This window comes from Monopterus albus, unplaced genomic scaffold (genome assembly GCF_001952655.1).
Source record: "Monopterus albus unplaced genomic scaffold, M_albus_1.0 scaffold21.1, whole genome shotgun sequence".
NCBI lineage: Eukaryota > Metazoa > Chordata > Actinopteri > Synbranchiformes > Synbranchidae > Monopterus > Monopterus albus.
In genome coordinates, this window is record NW_018127901.1 from 2334997 (window position 1) to 2358605 (window position 23609).

A 23609-nucleotide genomic window follows, 5' to 3' on the forward strand; every position below is an offset into this window, starting at 1 on the left:
GGTCTAGTGTTTGGGGATGAAATGACTACTTCACTAAAGTTAAGGGGCCTTCACTGTTGTAGCTACAATAATAGGGACCGTTGGCGGTCACTGTCAGTTGGCAACAGGAAACAAAAAGCCACCTCTCATATTAAAGTTGAGTGTTTTTATGACTCTGTGTCACTTTATATAAGAATGTCAGCTTCCTACAGATTTGTTCTGGTCATGACTGCTAAGGCCACTCGAGGGCTCTGTCACTTGAACATTAACGTAAGTGATTTTGGGACATTCACTGAAATGGATGTTGTGTCTTGAGTCTTCTGTCGCTGTGGAGGAGCATTGCCAAGTCTGAGGAAATAACCCTGATGGTGCCATAGTCATGTCAACAGGTATAGATAACCAAGAATTATGACAAGTACATTGTCATAGCCATCAAATTTTATACTGGTGATTTTATCTAAACAAAACATGCCTAGCAGTAAACTCGACTTTAAAGATGCAGTTTTATTTGTTTGGCTTTAGTGGTGAACTTTACGTTGTTACTTTTTTGTCTTTGGTTTGGTTTCAAATTCATGACTCATGTCTGCTTGGTGTTTTTCTGATGGAAACAGGAAGAATAAGTGATCCAGTTGTCCATCAGGTCCCAGGTTGTGCCCTAACCTCAGCATGCTCTATAATGTGAATGACCTTTGACCTGTGAAAATGCTATAGCAGCACACATGGAGTGGGAGTGATTTTTAGTATTGATTTGTTTACTGTTTTGTAGTAAAAGGCAGGGATAGAGGGTGATGATGAGTTTAAAAAAGGTGGATCATCATTAACTTGTCAGTGCTCGTCAAAGGCCAACTACAGAATGTAACATTTGCCTTGATCGTTAATGATCAGTTTTAATCTTTTTGTCAGATGTGATCATTTTGTGCTGATGGTTCACATTCATGTTTGTAAGTGACATGTACCTGACTCCAGTCTGAACACCACTGAGCTCCTCAACTGCCACGCATGTGCAGATTTAACTGAAATGTGAGCGCACAAGAAAAACAACCACACAACTTCGTGTGTGCGATGGTCCCAGTTTCCTCCCAAACCACTGGGTTACGATATGTTCCTCCCAGTGTGTCCTGATCATAAGCTTCTCCATAAATGTCCACCGCATGTGAAACGTCCTGGTCTCTCCACTGACCCCGTCGCTGTTGTTTATTGTTACTGCTTTGTGACGGGCTGTTGCTGAATGATGATGACAGGCCGTATGTGCAGAGGAGGAGACGTTAAAACAACCACATGGATTATGATCTGAGTGTTCTGATGGTGCTGCACAGTCAGAGGTCGGAGAGGAATCGGGTCTAGGAGCACATAGTGTTTGGCGATTGTAGAAGTGACTGTTGAGAGTACTCTGCACATATTCACTCCTGAAAGCCGAGACACCGAGCAGCTTCAGAAAAAAAAATTAAATTAAAAGAGGTTTAGGTGTGTAATTTATCTAAAGCCAAAGGAAACCACCAGAATTTCAAAGCTTTATTACCAAAGGGTGGGAAGGGGGAGAATGTCCAGAGCCACCAAACTGCTCAGGTTCACTATATGTCAACAGACTTTTGTATTTAGATTTTATGGAATTTGCACTACTGTGTAGGATTGTGTGTTTAATAGGGCAACTCTGTGCTGTCAAAATCTTTGTTTTGTTCTTTTTCGTCTTTTGCTATATTCTATTTTAACAATTTTAGACTAATAAAAATCTTAACTCAAGGCCCACTTACTAGCTTTTTCTGTAGTTTGCTGCATTTCTTTTTTATGTGACCTCTTCTGATTTCTATCTATCTTTTTTTTTCATACTTTGCTAACATGGTGCAAAATCCTAAATAAAATTGTTCAAATTACTTCATATTAGACCCAGGAGATGTGGAGCCTGGTAGATGTGGTTAGTTAAAAACACCAATTTAAAGTTATAAAAGACGAGTTATTTGAGGACTGTCACTAGGAACAGAACATCAAACTTTTTAAAAAAAGCACGACATCACATTAGTTTCTGAAGCCATGATGAAGCTGAGTCCAGTGGACTTGATGCAGAGAGCAGAAGGTGCTGGGGGTCGGAGTGGCCCAGCACTCTAGGTCTAGAATGTAGTCAGATTTTTGGCGTCCCCTAACAGTGTTTTCCCTCTATGCACATCCTGGGTAAGCTCTCTGTGTGTCGAGGATACACTGGTGTAATCCCAGTCTGTGACTAATCTGGTTGTATTGTCATCAGCCTACTGTAGCAGTGTGCTTGTTCAGTGCTAATTTGAAAGCCATTTCACATGGGTCTTAAGCTTTATTGTATCATCTCTGCGTCGAGCGCTGTGTGCAAACAACAGAAATTTGGTTTCATGCTAGAGCTTGATCCTATCATAGTCCCACTTGTCGTGGATTAAGCTTGGATTCGTCACGTTGCAGCGGGAATTGTTGGCACAGAGATAATCTTTGAACCACCTAATTTGCAGTCACAGAAAAGAGAATTGGATGACGTGTGATGGGCCTCGAAAACCTGATCTCTTCTTATTGATCAGCATTGACCCTGAGCATGTGAGCTCTGCAGTTTTGGAGACGCTATCAGAGGTTCATTATGTGATCATCGATGGTTTGGAGATGGTGCTTTCTTCAGGTCGTCTGCACCGACTCTTCACTGACACCTGAGGTTGTTAGTGTAGGCTCTGCTAAACTATTGACAGTTACAGATTGTTATCATCTTTCGACTTCACTGATTCTCATCAGTCGCCCGTGTGACCTCGGGAGCATTTCAGCGTGAACTGTTTAGACAATTATCACAACTGGGTAATCAAGTTTGGAAATGTGCTTGATTTAATCTCAGTGGTTTGTGATAATCATAGATCATTTTCACAGTTAACACAATGAGGCTTTAAATGATTTTAATGAATGTAATTTAGTTAAAGGGGGATGTCGGAGCTGCTTTATCTGCATACAAGGATGGATCAGACAGGGCAGCATGTGCACTGTTTGTGTGATGAAGTGTGTGCGCTGTGCTTCTTGTAACATTTGCATAGGCACATTGACACAGTTCGGAGACTCTCCACAGCACTTTCATATACAGACATCACAGAGAATTTCTTCATTAGTGTTTAAATTTCCAGGTGAAGTGGTGCATATAACAGTCCATGCTCTTTTAGGGTGTAAACTGAATATGAATATCAGTTCAAAATGTTGTGAGAGACTTGTTTGAAGGGTTTTGTTGAGGCCAGCATCTGTTAAAACGTGTCCACCTCCCAGCAGCTGTGGCAGGATGAGGTGCAGGGATGTGCAGGCGTCTCGGAGGAGCCTCCAGAAAAACGACGTTGTGTCAGTGGGTTTTTATTTAGCAGACAGGATCCCGTTACAGAATGTCAGCAGTGTTGCCACAGTGCAGACACTTATGTCATTTACAGCTTAACAAACACAAAATCCTTCTAATTAATCATAGCACTGTGTTTTCCTGTATGACTAGTAGATGTCAATGAGAAATCTGTGCAGGTTTGTTTTTGATTCCATGTCTCAGAGTGGGGGGAGTCGCCACAAAATGTACTGTAGAATCAGCATTTATTTAAAAAAATCTTTTCACAAAGAACTGTAAAAGCTATGAGCCATGAGTTTGAATGGCATCAGTTTTGCTGCTCAGTAATTTAACTTGTTATCATGATGTCAGAGGCTGTGATGTCAAGCAGAAATGCAGGAATGACAAACCAGACAGGAGTTCATCTCTCCTGAGTGTTTCATTCTGACCTCACTGACACTATGGTACAACCACAGACCTTTAACCTGGGTTGTCACATTTTTTTGACCATTTATCATCACACCCTGACGCTGTTCATGCATTTAAAACACCACCATTTAAAGGGAAAACTCTGAAAAGACAAATTTGATGCTTTTGCTTTGATGTGACATGTCAGACACCTCTGGCTTGATTTTGATGTAACTTTGATGCACGGTGGCTCTGTGCACTGGCATTTAAAAAAGGGACAGGCTCACCAAAACTAAAGGTCAACATTTCACACTTTGAAAGGCCACTAATGTTACAAAACCTTGGTGTACTGTGTGTTGGTCCAGACTGGCCTGAGGCATGCCTCTACATCAGCCTGTTCATTGGTTCTAAATGTAAAATGTATTTCAGTGTACTCTGACTGAATCATGAGGCACCAGGCTGAGTCAAAATCCCTAGTGCACCACAAGACTGTTTGTCATTTAGCGCCACAAACTGTGTCTGCCCCCTCTCTGTGACTTACTGTGTGCCGAGCGTCGACTCCTCTGTCAGAGGAGGCTGGAAAATGGAGAATTACCTGGTGTTACATGAAATGAATCAGCATTTTGCTAGATTTTAAATTACTTTGTTATTCAGATTTTAGAAGTGACATTTCAGGTTTCAAAGCAGCATCACCTCCACTGCACATTGATCTAATGCTATACATTAATGACAGTACATCAGAGCTACTGAGTCAGTCAGTTGAACAAATATACAGAAACATTACATGTAACTATCACTGTGACATTCATCAAAAGCCATGACAGTGTTTAAAAGGTAGTGTTTTTCAGTCTGATATTAACATCATCAGTCATTATGGTCCTAATATAATTAACTGTCGTGATTTATGATCACAACAACATAACCAGCATCACTTCATCACTTAGCAGAGACAGACAGAGGGAGCAGAGCCTAGAAGTTATGTTAAAGCCAAATATAAGGTATATATCATTATTTTACTGTTTATTTTCTCCATTTAATCACATCTGTCATTTTAAGGACCCCTCAAATAATTGTCAAAACTTACATAAAAAGTAATTTTGAAAAAATAAAATCAGCTGTTATCACTTTAACCACCTGTCCATTTGCATAAAACCTATAGTCAGACAGCCTTTCCTGGTTTTGCTTGGCAAGCAATGAACAAGCTTAGTACTGTGTTAATGTTCACCTGATGAATGTAAATTCAGTGTTCACTCTCTCTGTAGCTCTGCTTTGGTCTCCACCTGTTTGTGAGAAAACATATCTGACTCTTTAGCTGCTAGGTTTCCACGTTTTGAACTAAAAGAGGCTAATGAGTGATAACTCCCTGTAAGTGACCTTTTTCACACCTTTACACGTACTGTATCTGTTCTATAATCAGATTAGGTGACTGAATTTAATGGTGGCCAACAAATAGGGGTTTTTTGACAAAATGTTGTCAGGGCATTTAGGTTGTCATTTCTTTTTTTAGCATCATATTAATCAGTCATGAGCCCTGGTACCAGTATCGTAAATATTATTCTGGTAAATAAACAACATAAATAACATTATTATTTATCTGTTGACTAAATTCATTATCATAACTGACGTTAGGGGCAGCTTGTGGCACAGGGTTGAGCAGCTCAACCCTTGATCACAGGACTGGCGGGTCGATTCCCGGTGTCTGAGTGTGTGTGGATGAGTGAATTTGTAAAGTGCTTTGTCTTGGTTTGGTAGAGAAGCACTGTATGAGTGCAGTCCATTTAGCATTAGATTAAGTTGTTTATGTAATCTGCCTTCAGAATGCTCATCAATACTTTCAGCCGTGATCATTAATGTTATTTATCAGTGTGATGATGATCAGCGTTGGCGTTGTCACAGGCAAATGATGCATGGCTGCCTCTGGGTGTGTGCAAGTGTGTACTTACCTATGCTGTACGTGTGTCTTTTGGGAAGGTCATGTGACTGCGGGCAGCCTGGCTGGTGGCACCCTGGACTCAGGCAGCAGCCAGACTTCATTTACTGCTCTCCTTTGCCTTCTTGTCCCCTTCCCTCCATCTCCTTTCTCTCCTCTTCCACCTCTTCTAAAGACACACACACATGCGCGCGCGTTGCTCTCCGCCTTCCCTCCAGCGCCTCCTCGCTGCCCTAAATAGTTTGTTTTCCAGTGTTTAGCACTGATGAGGACAAGTTGATTGGAAGGTCAATGTGTGTTTGTGTAGTATGTGCATGTGACTCCTTGAGCTTATGCATGAATTTGTGTGTTAAATTGTTTGTATTACCGTGTTTGTGTGGCAGGTTTGGACCATGTACTGTATGTATGTGTTTACTTCGGTGTTATCCCTGTGTGTGTTCTTGAATATATGATGAGACAAGAATTAACAAAGGATTTGTCGCTTGTTTGTTTTACTTTCCAAGCACGGCTGCTCCATAATTCTCATTTTCACCTGCTGGGTTATAATTCTGATCAGCAGTTTCCTGAGAAAGCGACAACACTGACTACATTATGTGTTTATGAATTGCTAATGGTGCTCTCTATCAGGTCACGCAACACAATTTGCCACATTGTAAGTCACAGCTAGTGATTTCACATTTTGAAGGTGAAATTTTAAGCACAATCAACTATCATTTGTCATTTTAATTAATGAGAGATTAATGCAGTGGCTGTGCTCTCCTCCCCCACACTCATCAGGGGTTGTAACTAATGGAGGAATAGTCGTCATTCACACTTTCTGCCACTTCTACACTCTTGGAAGATGAACTTTAATTAAAAACATGAGCAAAGAAAAAAGACAAGTCAGTCTCAGTTCTTGTTCTTCTGCTGCGTAGCCTGGACTCAACTTTCTCTGGAAATCATTTTGTCTGTTTTCAATCACTGACACCATGAGCTGACAGGAAGTCCTGATGGCTTCTTCACTGGGCCTCTGAGTGCTGCAAAGTGAAATTGTTCCAGCACCAAAATGAATTATTCCTCATCAACACAAGCTGGACTCAGGCAGAACCAACATAAAACATGCAGGTCAGAAAAATAATCATTTGTAAATGTTCAAACTTTTGATTTTTTAACAGCTACCTCATGTCATAAATCTGTAAAATGAAGGACAAGACATCCAGAATATTTGATACCTTTCCAAAATTCAGCCTAGCATTTTTAGAAATTTGGAAAATTTTACATGTTCACAAAAAATGACAGTGAATCTGGCCCAGCAGAGATTCATCAGTCAGAAGAAGTGTAGCAAAGTCTGGATTGCATTTGATGAAAACAAGGTGCTACTCAAAAATGTTTCTTTTTTCAGTAACGTCAACAACAGGTCTCATTTGAGTTTTTGATTACTGCACAAATTAGCACTAAAAAGAGGCTATCGAGTTCTCCCAGTGTCTTTTTGGTTAACAAAGCTCAAAGTGAAGCTGTAGTCAGATGAAATGGGTCAGCACTGCAGCTTATTTATAGCCCAAATCACACTGCTGCCCATGCTTTTTCTCCAGGCACAGCGAGAAATGATGCAATCAAATATAAGCTGCACTACAAGTGGCTGCTAATGCAGTCCCACTGAAAGGCCACTGACCGTTCACCTCTCAATCTAACTGCAGCAGCAAAGCATTTCATCTCGAATCCTGAAGCTTGTCTCTTTATAATCTATATGCAGACACAAGAATAAGTAACAAGAGCTAAAAGCAACATTAAGAACTGATAATCAGCTAATAATTATAGTAATAATAGTGGTTCCCAAAGCGGGGCCCAGAGTTTGAGAATGACTGATCTTTCTAGATTCAACTTTGTTGGAGCAAAACTACGAGGCTACAGTGATCACTTAAAGAAATACAGGTAATCTAACAATAAAAAAAGGACATTTTACATTGTAAAAATAAAAGTCAGATGGGAGGAATCGGGGAGAAATGAGCATCATAGAAAGATCGGCAGTGTGTGTTTTAGACCTTGAGAGTGAGGACATTGTGAAAAGACGATGGTTTTAGAAAATCAGGACGTTTTTGGAAAATGAAGACATTTAAGTCTTTTGGAAAGTTGGGAAATTCTGAAGAGTAAGGATATTTTGGAAAATCAGGATGATTTTACAAAAGTGAGCTCTTTTTGGAAAGTCAGAATCAGAATCAGCTTTACTGGCCAAGTATGTTGAACTCAAAAGGAATCTGACTCTGGTGTAGTGGCTCTCGGTGAACTTATGGAAAGTGAGGACATTTTGGAAAATTAAAATATGGGCTTTTTTTTTTTGAGAGCAAGGATGTTTCATTTTAGAGCAGAAAGCAGTTCACATTCAAGCTCAGATATTTATGAAAAGTCAGATTAGTTTTGGAAAGTAAAGATGATTTTTTTCTCCTGGTTCTTATTTTTTTTAAGACTTCTGGGATAATACTTTTGTTTTAAGGTTAGAATTAGGTTTAAGTTAGAGTTAGAAAATGTATTGTCAATGAAGATCCTCACAAATATGGTACAAACATCCAAGTGTGTGTATGACGATAAGTAAGTAGTCCAGCGTTTTACATGTCGACATGTACAATGAAAACAGTCATCATTTAATTTCCAGGAACCCAGTTGCATATCGGGCTGAATTAACATTTACTGTATTTTACTACAGTGGTATCTCAGACCAAACAAGGAGCCACTTAGTCATTAATATATGTATGGGTCATTTTTTTAAAATTCATCAACAGACTTCATGTTTAGCTCTCTGTGTACTTTGACTCAATCCATCAACTCTGTGCAGGTGTGTGTGTGTGTGTGTGTGTGCAGTGTTACTGACCGTTAGCACTGGGATCATTGTGTGTCTGTGCTCTTATACTGGGGCTCTGACATCATGCAGACAGCATCTAACGAGCATGATGGGTGTGATAAGGTAATAAAGTCAACTGTGCAGATTCCACAGTCCTATTGTAAAATCAATAGGTCTCTCAGCGAGACACGGAGCTGGTTATGTGAATCAGAGCATTACTTTGAATAACTACAGTAGCTTAGACCAAGAAGTATGTGTAATAACCACTAATGCATTCAACTCCGGTCTGCATGGGCTGTAAAAGTTCACTTTTAATCATTCAGTTTTTAATCAAGTTAGATAAAATAAATGAAATTACTGGTCAATGAGGATAAATTAATCTTATATGAAGCCCTGATGTGGACACATCCTCCCTTTTGCCAAGGAGCCAAGCAGGAGCAAAGCAATATGAACCAAGAATGGATGGAAGAGAACACTCATTTATTATTTTATCACCCATCTGTAGGTGATATTAAGATATTATAGTTTGGTTTCTCTAACCAAATTTACAATTATCTCTTCCAGCTTGGCAGCATCCAAAGAAGCTGCGGCAAGGAAAGCTGCCTCCCCGATGCCGCCCTCCGAGTTCCTGGACAAACTCATGGGCAAAGTTTCGGGTTACGATGCCAGAATCCGACCAAACTTTAAAGGTAGGAGTTGTCGCCAAAACTCATGTGGATAAGAGAGGAATGTAGACAAATGTTATTGCAAAAATCCTTGGTAATGTTTCATTACTTTCTCTAAGTGGCTTTTCGAAGGGTTTAGCCAAAAAAAAAAAAAAATTAAAAAGATTAAGAAAACGTGTTAGATAATTCTGTTGCTGTATGTTTAATCATCTCAGTGGTTTTGGTTGTTCTCAATCTGTCAGTCTCTTTTATTTGCCCCTTGCAGTTTGGAACAAAGGTAATTTTGCCCAATGCTCAAAGTGCTAAAGAAAGAATTAGGCTTTTTGGACCCCTAAACCCCATTTCCTCTTTCTTCACCTAACCCCATCCCTGCACTTTTAGCCCCAGTTAGACTATAAATAAAATGTTTTAGGATCTTCAGTTATCATAATGCTCGTTGGCTACATTCCTTGGTATCCACACAGTATCCTGAGTGCTTGTTTTGGTGGTCAAGGTAATGTGCCTCTTTCCCGTGAGCGTGCTGCTGAATGTGACGATGATGTTGGTGATGATGGTCCTGTAATATTTAATGATTTCTCTGTGAATGGAAGCCCCATAAAGACACATGTCAAAGGTTTCTAAGTTAAAGTTTTCTGACATTAGGAATACTGGACAGTAATAAATTTGGACGACACTGGAGAACTGGGGCAGCCCTCATACTCATTTAAATGTATGAATAATACAACAGTTCAATAAAAAATTACACAGTTTCTAAAGTAATTGGACCTGTTTGAAATCAGTGCACAATCTCAGAAACAAAACTGGGATTGGCCCAAGTTTCACCTGCCAAAACTGATCCACAGGGCGAAATGTTACATCTGAGCATTTGAGCTTTGTTGCATGTCAAACACATTAGTTCACTGGGCCATCAGCGTATCCTTAGTGTACAAAATATTATTGCCCTTGTGATATTCCACCTTCCCATGTATACATCATATTTATGATAACTGGTATCCAGTGAGGGCAGTGGGACCCTTGACTTCTACTGTGATACCTCTGGATCTGAAGACTAAATATAAAAAAATGTATTATTCTCTTGTAGTTATTTTGACGTGCTCTGGTTATGATTATTCAGTAAGTGTGAAAAGGTGTACTTTTCCTCTATGTTTTATTTAATATTAAAGTAATAGAGTACTGTTTTATTTAATATTAAAGTAATAGAGTACAAGTCTGAGCCGTCAGATGAAGCTCTGTAGTTTTTAGGTACAGTAGAATTGTAAATAGACACTAATAAAAAATGTGTGTCTACTCACATTAGAGGTGTGGTATGTACTGTATGTACACAGTTTCAGAGTGTAGAATTGGGTTGGACTAATTAGTTTTGATGAGACTTGATGCACCTGTTCTGGTATTCCAGTGTATTACCTTCGTACACTGCTGGTCTGATTTTGGCAAGTCCAGATGACCAGCAGTGAGGAGTCACAGAGGTCTGGCAGTAGACCTGCCAGCCTCCACCACTACAAGTGATACAGCCTGAATGGACGAGGTGCTGTATCTGAGGTACTGTCTGCACCATGTGCGGCCCCTGCTCTTCATCTTCAAAGCAGATATAAAATGAAATTAAAAGGTGCTCTAATATTTTGTACACTGAACACACAGGTCAACAGACTGTGCCACGGTGAAGCACAGCTTATGTTTATGAATGCTGCCATGGAGCTTTTTTCGCTGATCCCATAATGGTATAACCTACTATATGGTGTAAGTGGGATATCTCAGCTCACGGAGGGGTGGAGGGGTTTCACCGTGACTGAGTTTGTATTATTAAACCTGCGGTGGCTGAAAACAGCTGAAGCCACTCTTCCTTCCTGACCTGCCAAGAATTTGTTTGGGGTATTTGGTGAGTTGTGAGTCAGTTTTGGAGACCATTTCTTTCTTGTCTTTCTTTTTTTTTTTTTTTATTTCCCATCAGGTCTGGTTGGCAACAATCCAGTGTGATTTACTGAGTCTGAGTGAAACTAGTGCTGTATTGACCTTTACAAATTAGGATTTAAACAGGCTGATGTGACAGTTATGTGAATTTATTGCATTTATGTTTTTATGTTCATCTGATGTGATGTAATAAAAAAGTTAAATGCAGATGAAAGTGCTCTCTGGCAGTGTGTTAGACTTGCAGAGAATAATAACAGTGCTTCAGCTGGTGTCAGTGAGCTTTCAAAATTAAAAATATATACTGTACATGCTCCTGAATATGTAGGCCTGTGATAGTTCATTTATTTGCTAAATGTGTTCTGAAGGCTGATCTGCGATGAGGTTACGTATTCAGGAGGATGAGCACATCCTTTATGTAATCTGCTAAGCTAATTGCATCAGGAGCCATTGTTAGCAGAGAGGGCTCAGTGTGAATTTCCAAATTCTGTCGTGGCTGTCAGAACGACAGAGTGGCACAACATGAGCCCTGCAGCTTGCTCATTCATGCAGTTTTTCTTTTTTTGTGTGCGCCCTCCCCACCAGCTAACCACACCACCGCATTAATCACATTCATGAAATAAACAGCTCGACAGCTCTCCTCTTTAATAAACTCTGGCACACAAAGTGTACTTGCACAGTCTGAGAGGGAGTCAGTCAGGAGGAGGCAAAATGAAGGATTGCACTAGTGCAACAGTTCCCAAATGTTTCTTTGTCAACCAATAATTATTACTATGTTATAAGGTATAATTTGATGTTACTTTGCACAGAATGATCCTTAAAATTACAAAACACCGTGTGTTAGACCCACGCAGAAACCTTGGAATGACCCCTGGGTGCCCTGGGGCCCTTTTTGGAGAACCTTGTTTGGTAAAATAATAATAGGAAGAATGCCACCAAAGATAAAGCTCACCAGTTCACTCACTAGCTGGTTTGTATTTTTGCAAGTCACATACGTCACATCACCAAGCTTTACTAACTTTCATCATCATAGTATAGTGCCAGCCATGAACACGATGGCGCCGGGACTCTGTCGTCTGGAAAACTGTTATAAACATGCCATTATTATTTAACTGTCATGGTCTCATTATATTTTGTCACAAAAACCATTTAGTTTGTTTAGGAATAAAAACTACTTCATTAGGTGAAAACACCTTTTATAGACTGGATTTGTAGAAAACGTGCGTTGGAGAAAGTCACTGACTTTCAGCCTGTGTATACCACATCACCTAACTTATTCCTTAGCTGGCGTCTTATATGCTAAAGTCACAGGGCTGGGTGATTAATCAAATTATATTTTCAATTACAATTTTGGCCTCCAGCAATTATGAAAACTAAATAACTGAGATAAGCAATTATTTTGCCATGAGCTCGATTTGTGCGTTGGAAGAAGCTAAACTTTGCTGAGTTAACAACCTTTAAGCTCCTTATTGTGTGTGCAACAATACCTCCACAAGTTAAAACAATCAGTAAGAGCAATCTGTCAAAACACCCACTAAATTAACATAAACATGCACTGAAGGGATCACTGACGTTATGCCCGCAGTCGGTTTAACCATAGCATGCTTGTTAAGCTAATTACAAACTGTTATGAACAAGCTAAAATGAAAGGCTGAGAGATGTGGCTGTGTCATGGTGACCCCAGTAGATTCATTAGGTTATGACAGGCAATATTAAAATAAACTGTCAATCACAATTAGGTAGTTTTTTAAAAGTTCAATAAATACTTGATGTTTCCAAAGTCAATTAGTAATCGTGTTAAATTATCATGATCTCAGTATTGACCAAAAATATTCATGATCACGGTTTTTGCCATAATTGTGCAGCCCTATACGGTTGCTAACTGTTGGTTGTAATAACCTCTAGGCAACCACGACATAAAGACTGCTTCTCAGGTCTCTTATATGGGTTTTCATTTCTTCCACTTACGTCTTTTCCTTGCATCTTAGTCCCGCCCATGTAAGATGTGAGGACTAATCAAGGAAACACGCCATTAGCAACATGACTCATTTCTGTTAAAAAGCTCTTGAAAGACGCCAGTGAAGGATGGTCTCATGTATCCTTGGTCATGACTCCTCTAGCATCTTTCTTGGCACTCGCTCCTCTGAGATGTTATGAGAGACTTGGAACGTTCTCAGTCCACAGTCAAATGGAGCAATTCCTGAGCCGACAGAGGATGTGGGAAAAGTCATATTATAGATTTGAGAAACAATCATAGTCATTTTTACAGGATAGTTTCTAATTGTGATGACGAACTTTTGCCATTTACTACCACCAGTATGAATAAATACACATCATGGAAAGCTACAGTGGGGGATCAAGTTCTGCAAAACTAGAAATCCTGTTGGAATGCAGAATGATACAGTGCAGCTACTTTTTGAATCCAAGCTGACTGCTCTTCTCTTCTGCTTACACAGGTTTTGCACACACACACATCTCAGCAAATTAGCACCAGCACTGCTAATTTCTCTGTGCAGCAATGAGGGAGAGATGAGATTAGATTTGCCCAAAGCTACGAATGTGATGGAATGAGAGGAAATTACACCGATCATGACTCGGGGCCCACTTCTATATATGTAGCAGGTTCCTCCATTGGAGAGAGGAGAGCGAATATTCCTGACACATTTGGGACAAGTCATTTATAATCTATGAGTTCATCTGTTCTTTTATTCTCTTCCTGTTTTTCATTCATTTATTGGTATTTTCTCTCCTCATTTTTCTTTCCTTCCTTCATTGCTTTCTACCATCCTTCAGGCATTGACTCATTTATGTTTAGACAGGTTTCTTGATTCCTTCCTGCTTCTTTTTAAAATTTGCCATTTATATTTTCTTTCATTCTCTCTCCTTTTCCCATGTCTCACATATTCCTCTTCCCTTCTTCCTCTTCGAGGCCCAGATGACCACGTGAACAGGCAACGGCTGTCGTGGTGGGAGGACGCTGCCTAAATAGAAGTAAAAAACAGGTGCAAACAATAAGGAGCAGGTGAACTAATGATGATTAAATAAAAGAACCAAAACTGAGGCGAAACAAAACAGGAAGTAATGTGAAAATAAAAGCATGACAGGAAGCAAGAGGGGCAGGAGCGTGACAGTATGCACACTTGATGAATGGCACAATCTACAGTTGCTACTCCCCTCTCCTTCAACGCCATAACCTTGGCTTTCCTCATCACTCAAGCCGAGCAGTAGTGAGGATAATAGCCACCGGCGAGCTTCTGATTTTAAGTTCGACCATTACAGGCTGCTAGTGAGCCAGCTATTTGTCTGAGCCTCTTTTTCACCTGTTCCACCTTCTACCTCCATTTCTCCCTGCAAGATGGGAATCGGTGAAAAGACCATGAACGCGTCTGCAACCTCAAACCCTGTGAATCAGTCTCCTTCACAAGGATTTTATCTTAGCTCGCTTGAACATTTTGGGTTTGCTTCTTTGGATGCAAGCATTTTATTTCACACTGCTCCCTTTGTTAATTTGGCAAAAAACTAGGGCTGTCAATCGATTAAAGAATTTAATCAAGTTAATCACAGTGATGGACTGTGATTAATCACGATTAATCACAAATTTAAAATGCTATGATTTACCTGTAAATGTGTTGCAATAAAGAAATGCATGTCAAACTAGTTTATGGTAACATATCCTCCAGTTTTATTATCCCAACAATTAACATCTATTATAATACCATTTTAGAAATGAAATGTCTGCAAAAACACAAAATGAACACTCTGTACATTCTTGATCTGAAGTAAAGAAATGTATAACAAAACTAGTTTAAGGAAACAGATCCTCCAGTTATCTCAACAATCAGCATTTCTATTATAGGTCTATTTTAGAAATTAAATGTCCGTACAGAGACAGAATGAACAGTCTCTACATTGTTCATCTAGGCAACATTCCTCCCGCTACCCAATCATACAATATACTCTTCTTTCAGCGAGTTGCTCAGACAGACTAGCTTATTAACATTTTCAGATGAAAGAGCACGGCTTATTGATGCTGTATCAGCCCTGGCATCTTTATTAACATCTACCAAAATATGTTGGGCCCGAAGATGGTACTTCAAAGTTGTTGTGCTTCGGCGTTAACGTTGACATCCCTACAAAAAACCCTCCTCTCTGTTCTTAAATCCCAGTGATGATCAGCATAAAAAAACACTGTATTGGAATTCCACAATCACGTTTGCTTCTGAGCTGAGTGACCCCCTCTTTTTTTCATCTGAATAAGTGGACGTGAATAAATATACAACGTACTGTGCTATATTTACGTTTGGCTTGTTCCTCCTCTCCTCTTTCCACAGCTGCAGTACTTCTTATTAAAGAATGCTACACTAGTCTATACTACACTTGGATGGTACTACATGTTCCCTGTTTTTCTCTGTACCTCCTTTTCTCCTTGCCAGGGCTGAATGTGCCGAGGTCGGACTGTAGTTATTAGCTGTCAGAGCTTGACGTTCATTTAACGTTATCAGCACTTGTTTAATGGCTACTTAATGGGATTAATGGGCATAAGGTAATGAGCATGGAATAGAGGAATGGCTGCAGGGGAGAGAGTGGATGGGTGAGGGAGGGGGGAGAGAGGTGAAGAAAAGGAACGAAAAGAGCATTACAAATAGCTAACTGTCTTATAGAGACTTGCTTACAACAGGAGGTGGCAAAAGTGCAATCCTGGGTCTCACACAACATACACACAATAAGTTTTTCTTCTCTCTTAGCAGCAGAATTCTGGTGCTAACACAGTCTCAGTGGACTTCAGTATTGCTCCGTTATGTACAGTAGAACACTTGCAGCAGACTTGAATAAGCAGCTCTGAGATGTAAACTGTAATATCTAGTCCTTCCTCCTTTGTCTTTTTCCAAGAGCTACTTTCTACAAGGAGGCAAGCACAGAAATGTGCTGGAGTTAGGGGACATCCTTGCCCAGCGGAAGGTCCTGTGGCTCTTTAAGTATTCTAGGTAATCGTCATATCCTTTCTAAGCCAGGAAATTTGGGTGGCAACTACACTGTATGGAGCATGGAATTGTAATGTCATCACAGAGGTCACTCTCCCCTGAGTTATGACAGAAATATTGATCACGTTTCAATATCTACCGAGAGGAGGCGTAACGGCAAGGGCAGCGAAGAGAGAAATATTGAATGAGGTTAAAGGCAGTCAAGCCACATACGGGCACTCGAGATGGGCTGAAAGAGAGATTGATAGAAAGGTGAACAAGAGAAGTGGACATATTAACAGAAGCAAGGATGTTTGTGCTGACTGTGCTGCCGAATGAAGCAGGTGAAATCTATACATTATCAAGAGCTAAAAGACACATTATCAAACTGCTCATGCAGTCAAATTAGCCATGTTTTCAGAAAAAATGAGGTCAATATCTCTTCAGTCCCACAGTTTGCTATAAATACCTCACATTATTATTGTTCTTTCTTGAACTACAAATAGCAAAAATGTGGAATCTCGTTGGCTTGAGGCAAGATAATGTGGGATGTCTTCGTCCCTCTGCGGTGCACTGGTCCATGGCTAATAAGTTTATAAAGAGGGGAATACTGCTTTCTAAAAGGCCATTCGGTCCTCCTGTGGAAACCCATCACATCTCTAATTAACAGCTCAAGGGAAAAAAGGATTAAGCTACTGTATCAGTGTAAAACACCAGATGGAGAGGTTGACGCATAGTTGTTTACTCCTGTGACGTCAAGAATGTGTCGAGTTGCTGTTTTCAGTCTCTACCTGGCAGACGATTAGAGGCGGCATCTGATTAACACAACACCAAGGAGAGGAAAAAAACATTTAGGAAAATTCCCTGTACTCATTTGACAACAAATACCACTGTTTACCAAGATAAATGCAAGGCTTTTGTTGCTTTTACTGTACACCTCCCCTGCAAAGCCAAGAGAATCGATTCTGCGCAGCACTAGTAATTACCTGGTGTTATGAGATTCCACTGCCAGCAAAGCAAAGCCCAAAAACCAAAGCGGCTGTGATTTTAATGCCAGGCTCAGGTGCTCAGATGTTCGACAGGCTGACTGGCCGTGGGGCTAAGCCCGGGCTTAGCACTGACACAGAGAGATTGCCGAGCGCAGAAGAGGCAGGAAAAATTGCCTTTCAAGGATTCAGGCAGATTATAGAGTTTAAGTCACCTGTCTACAACAGTTCATGGTCACGAAGAATACTTTTCATCTATCTTAGAAGCCGGTTCCCTTTTTTCTGGGCTGACAATGACAGATTACAATATCACTCCCAGACTTCTACTCGGTGTAGTCACCATCCCTCACAATGGCAGTTGTCAAGTACAGCAAAGCAGCTTGGATCCCGTTCGCTCAGTTTAGTATGAATCAGAGGGAAAATAGGATTAATCCATCAACAATTTTGAAAAACAAAACTCCTTTGTATGTCGTAGGAAGAATTGGTTTGGACTCTATTCATAGTTTAAAGTAACTGAGAGAGAATCATATGGTCCAGTTTGATAAAAAAATCAAAGGCTGCTTGGTGACATTTCTAAATTTTGTTTCATAGAAATACATTTGTTGTCTGCCCACCGATGTGGTCATTATCTGTTTTAAGGTCAGAATTAGTCACACACTGGTTGACCTTTACATAAGGATCATTCTTGGAGTATATGGTCATGTGAGTGTGTTGTTCACAACCATAAAGGATGAAGGCTAAAATGTGGTGGGGCTGGATGTTTATGTGCTGATCACTGGACAGTAAAACTTTGGCCTTTGCTTCTTGTACTTACTCCAAAAAGCAACTGATGATCAGTGCCACACCAGACAGTAACCTTCCTGGAGTGAACAGGAAAAAACATCATGTCGATGTGATACAACAAATCTCTCTGCCTTACATTCCTGTTCCTTGACATTAGCAGGTTAGTTTCTTCCATTATAAATCAGCCTCTCTGCAGCAAAGTTCCCCTTCTGTGCCTTTATGTGGTCTGTTTTGAAGAGGTTAAAGACTTACATTTTAGGGGGTGGACACAGAATCTTTTTGTCATTCCAGTGGGCTCCATTTCAGCCATCTAACTTCAAATTTATGGTGTTCATTTGAATGGAGAAATAGGATTTCATTTCAGATTAAAAGATCACTTATCAATTCCTGCGGGATTACAGCTCCATGTCTGAAGCCAAATTATTGTCAGAGACAAAGTCCATTTTGGGAACTTTGTTACTGGTTCATTTCAATAGGAAGTCATTCAGGTTATTTGGGAATACACAGCTGGCCACCAGTCTGTTGGCCAGTAGAAAAGAAATAAAAAGTGGAGTTTCCTCAAAGGCTAAATGAAGCCAGTTTGACATGTAGTCTTTGCATTTTTCCCGCACTCATCCTCCTCTTTCTCTCTGGCCTCTTGCATCGCTTGTAGTGCATTTTGCTAGTCTGATTTCAGCTCCTCTTGACAGAGCTGCATTGCAACCCTCTTCCTCCTCCTCTTCATGTCAGTGCATCTTCTCTCCCGGCCACTGCAGTACGGCAGTGGATTGTTCTTTCCTTCCTGCTATTGCTTTCACAGTATGTAGCCCGCCCCCTCCCTGCCCCTCCCAAGTCTCCCCCTCTGCCATACACTCACCCCTGCTGAGTGTTGGCAGCAGTGCGACACCTTAGATAATCGAGTCTTGCTGTCTTGTTCACTCCTTGGTTGACAAAGCGGTTGTTTTCCTTAATGAGGACAAACAACGCAGTCAGTAACGTGTTGTCAGAATATGCTGTGTTTAATTCTGATCTGTTTTTTTTATTAGACCCCAAAGGCTCCAAAAATGAAGCTACTCACAAGAAAGGTACTTTCCTTTTATTTTTCTCTTTTTCTTTTTTTGTTCTTCTTTCCTTCCCTGACATGGCTTGGTGTTTTGTCGGTCACTCGTGCACTAATGATGCATTTCCCTAATGGTGACAAAACTAGGGATATTAGGGAAATGCCTTTGTGGTTTGTTGTTGTAGGTTATGTCAAATGGTTTAAATTTTAATGTCTAGAAATCAGTGTGGCCGTGCAGGTTCCACCACACTAAGGACAAATTGGTGCATTTTCCTAATAATATCATCCAATAATAGTGAAAGTAGGATTGCACTTGACAAGAATTTACTTTATTCTGCAGAAATCACTGTGGAACATCTGGTGATGGGAGTAATTAAGCAAAAAAGTATTTATTACACATCAGCAATATTTCAGACTTTACTTAATTCACTGTGTTGACACAGGATTTTTTGCTCCCTGCCATGCACAATTGTTTCATTAGTGGCAAAACGGCAAAACTGCTCAGTGACAACAGTTGTTCTTCCGTAACAGCCGATATTAAGCCTTTTATTCTGGACTCAGATGTGACTGCTTTCTTACTGCAACATTGTAAGTTCTCTCTGGCAGAACAAAGCCTTTTCTGAGACATGAAGGCAAATGTAGACACACGGGTCTTTTTAACTTGACTCGTGTGTTACTGCTTCCCACCTCTAAAACTGGGTCTGCCGGTCAGAAAATGGCTTTAATCTTCAGCTTTGCACAAGCCTTTTGCACTTCCTGATGGCAGATGTACAGGTCTATTGGAGTGCAGTTATACACATACTGTATGACAGCAGGCAACTCCTGTACATGTACAGTAGTAGTAACAGCATAGGACAAGTCCTTTTAATGACAAGTTAATCTACTTGGTGCCAAATAACACACTGACTGTGAGTCATGGACGAGTTAAACTGCTGAAAAAAGAAAGGGCAGAAAAAGGAAGTGAATGACTGAAGTACAAGACATATTTTCATCTACCTGACACATGACCAGCCTGTCAGTGTTGCCGGCTGTTATACCAGTCTTTCAATTAAAATTATGTTTTTGTTTATTTTAGCAGGAGTAAATATGATGCTGGGAGATACCCTATAGCTCATTTAGCTCTTGTGTATTGTAAAAAGTCTAGTGTTGTTAAAGAAATGTTTCACCTATCAGCTCCTGTAGCTGACAGCTAAGAGCTAACATTACCACATCCTGACTCAGCAGAGTCTTTACTAAGTTAAAATATTTTACCCAAAGTTGCTTTAGGGCTCTCACAGAGTTCTGCAGAGAGAAATGAAACAAGCCAAAGGCCCCATGAAAGTTTCATGTTTTGGGTGCCTTTCCAAACTCAAAGCATGGTATGTGGTGTATAGTAAATAGTAAGATGAAATAGTATTGTCTAAATGGTAACTGGACTGCTCTTACAGCAGTTTTAGTTGTTGTATAATTTAAAGTGATATATACAGTTTAATATAGTAAAGTACAGTTAAAAGTATAATATATACTAGTATTATTTACATCATACAGTATCCTGTATGATGTATTTAATAATAATAATTATTATTATTATTTACTGTATAAAATTAAATATAGTAACGTAATATAAGGCTGGTATTGAATAAAAGTAAAATAGACTACAGTAGAGTATAGTGCAATATATTACAGCACAGTACATATAGTATAACATAATACAGTACAACAGAACACAGCACAGTGCAGCTCTCTAAACATATCTCTCCATTTTTTGTTGTGGATCTGTGCTGAAGAGTCTCTGTCAGCTTGTTTAGCTTGTTAGCTTAACATGCTAACACAGCAGGGCCCTTTCACAGTCGTAGCTAATGTGTATGCAGGTGGGCCAACACACCCACACACACTCTACAAACACATACAGTATATACACATATACGTACACACAGTGATCTGTCCTCCAGCTAGTGCTGCAGGACTTTCCAGACAGCTACTGTCAGTGGTGGAGCCAACAGTAGAGATGATACACTGGGCAGGGTTTGGGGCAGCACTGTGACTCAGTTGGTGCAGGTTGAGAGTCCATGCAGATTCTCAGTCATCCAGGTAATAGTAAGCTGAAAAAATATTGAAACAATCAACTGGACTTGGTGAAACTAAGCAGCCACTGCACAAACGCATGGCCCAACACAGGAGGGCCAACCCCAGTGGACCAGAGTCAGCAGTCCACCTCCACCTGAAGGACAAAGGACATTCTTTTGAGGACAGTGAAGTCCAGACCCTCTCCAGAGAACATCACTGGTTTGAGAGAGGAGTCAAGGAAGCTATTTTTGTAAAAATAGAACACCCCTCACTAAATAGGGGTGGTGGACTAAGACACAACTTGTCATCCATCTACAATCCTGTTTTGAGATCTCTGCCCAAACATTCTTACCCTAATTCACACCAGGACAGGTCCACATGTGAGGGTTCAAAGACAGGAAACGACACTCACCGATACTGGACTATAACGAGTCAGTTGTTAGGGGACACTGTTGGCCACCAAAGGACTGAAACACCACTGATGGGGATAAAGCCCTTCTGCTCAACACCGGTCAGACAGAACTGATGAAGCCTCTTGGATGAAACGTCTTCTACCTAAAACCAAGTCCAGTTGATTTTTTCCTACATTTTTTTCAGTTTACCAGATTAAGAGAGCTAACAGTCCCTGGAAAGAGGATATTGTTTAGTAATCATAGGATCAATGCAGATGAAATATCCACAGCCCCACTGTCCCAAATCTGACTCGCGCCATGTATTCTGAAGATGCTTAAAACAAAAACTCAGATTCAGAAGATGCTGATTCAGTTTCAAGACACTGAACCCCCTCGTTGCCCCCGATGGTTAGAGACATCGGTTGAGGTGGCACCACAGATGGCTGCCTCAGTTCTGTACCAGAAACAAATTCCTTGTGTGTAACATACTTGGCCAATAAAGGTGATTATCCTTATCCTTAATCCACAGTAATGCAGATATGATCCTTTTGTGTCTGATTATTCTGAGTGAATAATGCTATTGAGAGAGCCTCTATTAGTTTCCAGACTAAAGACCTCAATTATCTCTTGAGCTTATTCTGCTGGCCAACACTTCCAGCTTCACAGGAGACCGTGTTTTATATTAGCAGGCAGCAACCCGTCTGCCTCCAGGCTGCTGCCGTGCATAACTCACCCACTGGCTCGACACAGAAAAAAAAAACCTGCAGAGCTAATAAGAAAATGTTTTCATTTTAATGTTAAAAAGTTCAGAGATGTGTTGGCAAGGACGGGAATGTCAGTCGTCATCTGACAACACAATATTTGCAGTAGAGACTTGAATCATTGTCAGGAGAAGGTAGCAAAAATACAGATGTGTGTCTTTTACATAGTGCCGTTACTTGATTTAGTAGTTAATCAATAAACTTGACTATGTTATAGTCTGATAGAGTCTACATGTACTACACACCATACAGAGCAAGCACACAGTTTTCATGGCAATGTAACGACCGGTGCAAGCAACTCTGACAGTTTTTTCATGTGTTTTATCCATTTGTGTGATATTTAGATGCCAAGAGCAGAGTCCATTGAGCTCAGGTGGTAGGAAAGGTGCAACCATGTGAGGTTCTTTCAAATGAGGCAGCAGAAAACATTGTTGGTATTTTAGTGGAAATTGTCTAGGCTTCTTAGAACCACATCTGCTTCTGGTGCAATGTCATTGTGCTCCCATGTTGGTGATTTATGAAGAAGAGCAAACTAAATACATGGAACAAATGCATTCTTGTGTTTAAAATGTGCAAATTAAAAAAGCTGTGCTGCCTTGCTTTCCCGCAGTGATGGAATAAAAGTGTAAATAACCCATTCGAACTATGGTCAATAGATACATTTACATCAGGATAAGAGAACAAAGAAAACAGCAGCAGCGGAAACAATGAATGAAAGAGTCAAACAAATCAATATGGAGGCCCGGGAAAGAAAGTCGTCACAGAGGTTGCGACGTAGGGGGAAGGCAAGACGAGGACGAGAGAAGAGATAGGAAGGAGGTCTGAAGCCTCACCACGATAGCCAATAGCAGCAGGCTCTGCTCGGCTCCTTCTGATGCCAGATGTTCAGCTTGTTACACACAGCTCACCTCCTCACACCAGTGCTTTTTGCACATGAATGCTAGGCGACTGTGGTTCAGTGGGTAGAACGGTCGTCTCCCAACTGGAGAGTTATAGGTTCGGATCTCGGTGCCTGCAGTCCATGTGTCAAAGTGTCCATGGGCAAGACACTGAATCCCCAAGTTGCCCCCAATGCTTAGAGCCATCAGTTGAGTTGGTGGCTGCCTCGGTTCTGTACGGGAAACAAATTCTGTGTGTGTAATATACTTGGCCAGTAATGGTTATTATCCTTATGATTATATGTGTCTAACAGATTCTGAGCTCTCCTCCCCCCCCCCAGTGCCATACAAGAGTTCTGAGTATTCAATCTGTTTCTGTACAGTCGAGTTATGTTTTTCCACGTGACAGTGGCGGACAGCTTTGTAACATGATTGCATTGTACTTTAGAGAAGGGACACACAGTTTGGAGCATATTGCAGTTATTGTACTTTTTATTGAGAGCAAAAGAATCTGCTGCTGTGTAGATTTATGCTTATCCAAGTGGCTTGTCTGATGGAGAACACCTTTATAATGTGATTGCACAGACCTGCAGAAAGCTAACACTGCAAAATGATGACTGCAGGCTGGAGCACATAGTGTGGTGTCAGTGAATGTAAAGCACAGTGTCCCCCTAGATAGAGTACTGTGGTCTGTTTTAAAGAATATGCAGTAATGTGGCTGTTTGGTGCTTTTGAAAGGAAACACTCAGGTGTAATTGCAGGGATT

The 23609-nt window shown here is 40.5% G+C and overlaps 1 protein-coding gene across 6 annotated transcripts in view; it reads left to right on the forward strand.

Moving 5' to 3' along the window:
• Window positions 1–23609, forward strand: part of glra1 (glycine receptor, alpha 1) — a 106366-nt gene that overhangs the window by 11453 nt on the left and 71304 nt on the right. For 3 of the 6 annotated variants that reach the window (XM_020594091.1, XM_020594092.1, XM_020594095.1), the window contains exons 2-3: window positions 8992–9116; window positions 18753–18791. In XM_020594091.1, coding sequence (XP_020449747.1) covers window positions 8992–9116; window positions 18753–18791 — 164 coding nt within the window. Of the gene's footprint in view, window positions 1–8991; window positions 9117–9380; window positions 9586–18752; window positions 18792–23609 lie in introns of those variants that run through there. The other 3 variants (XM_020594093.1, XM_020594094.1, XM_020594096.1) reach the window with 2 other exon arrangements.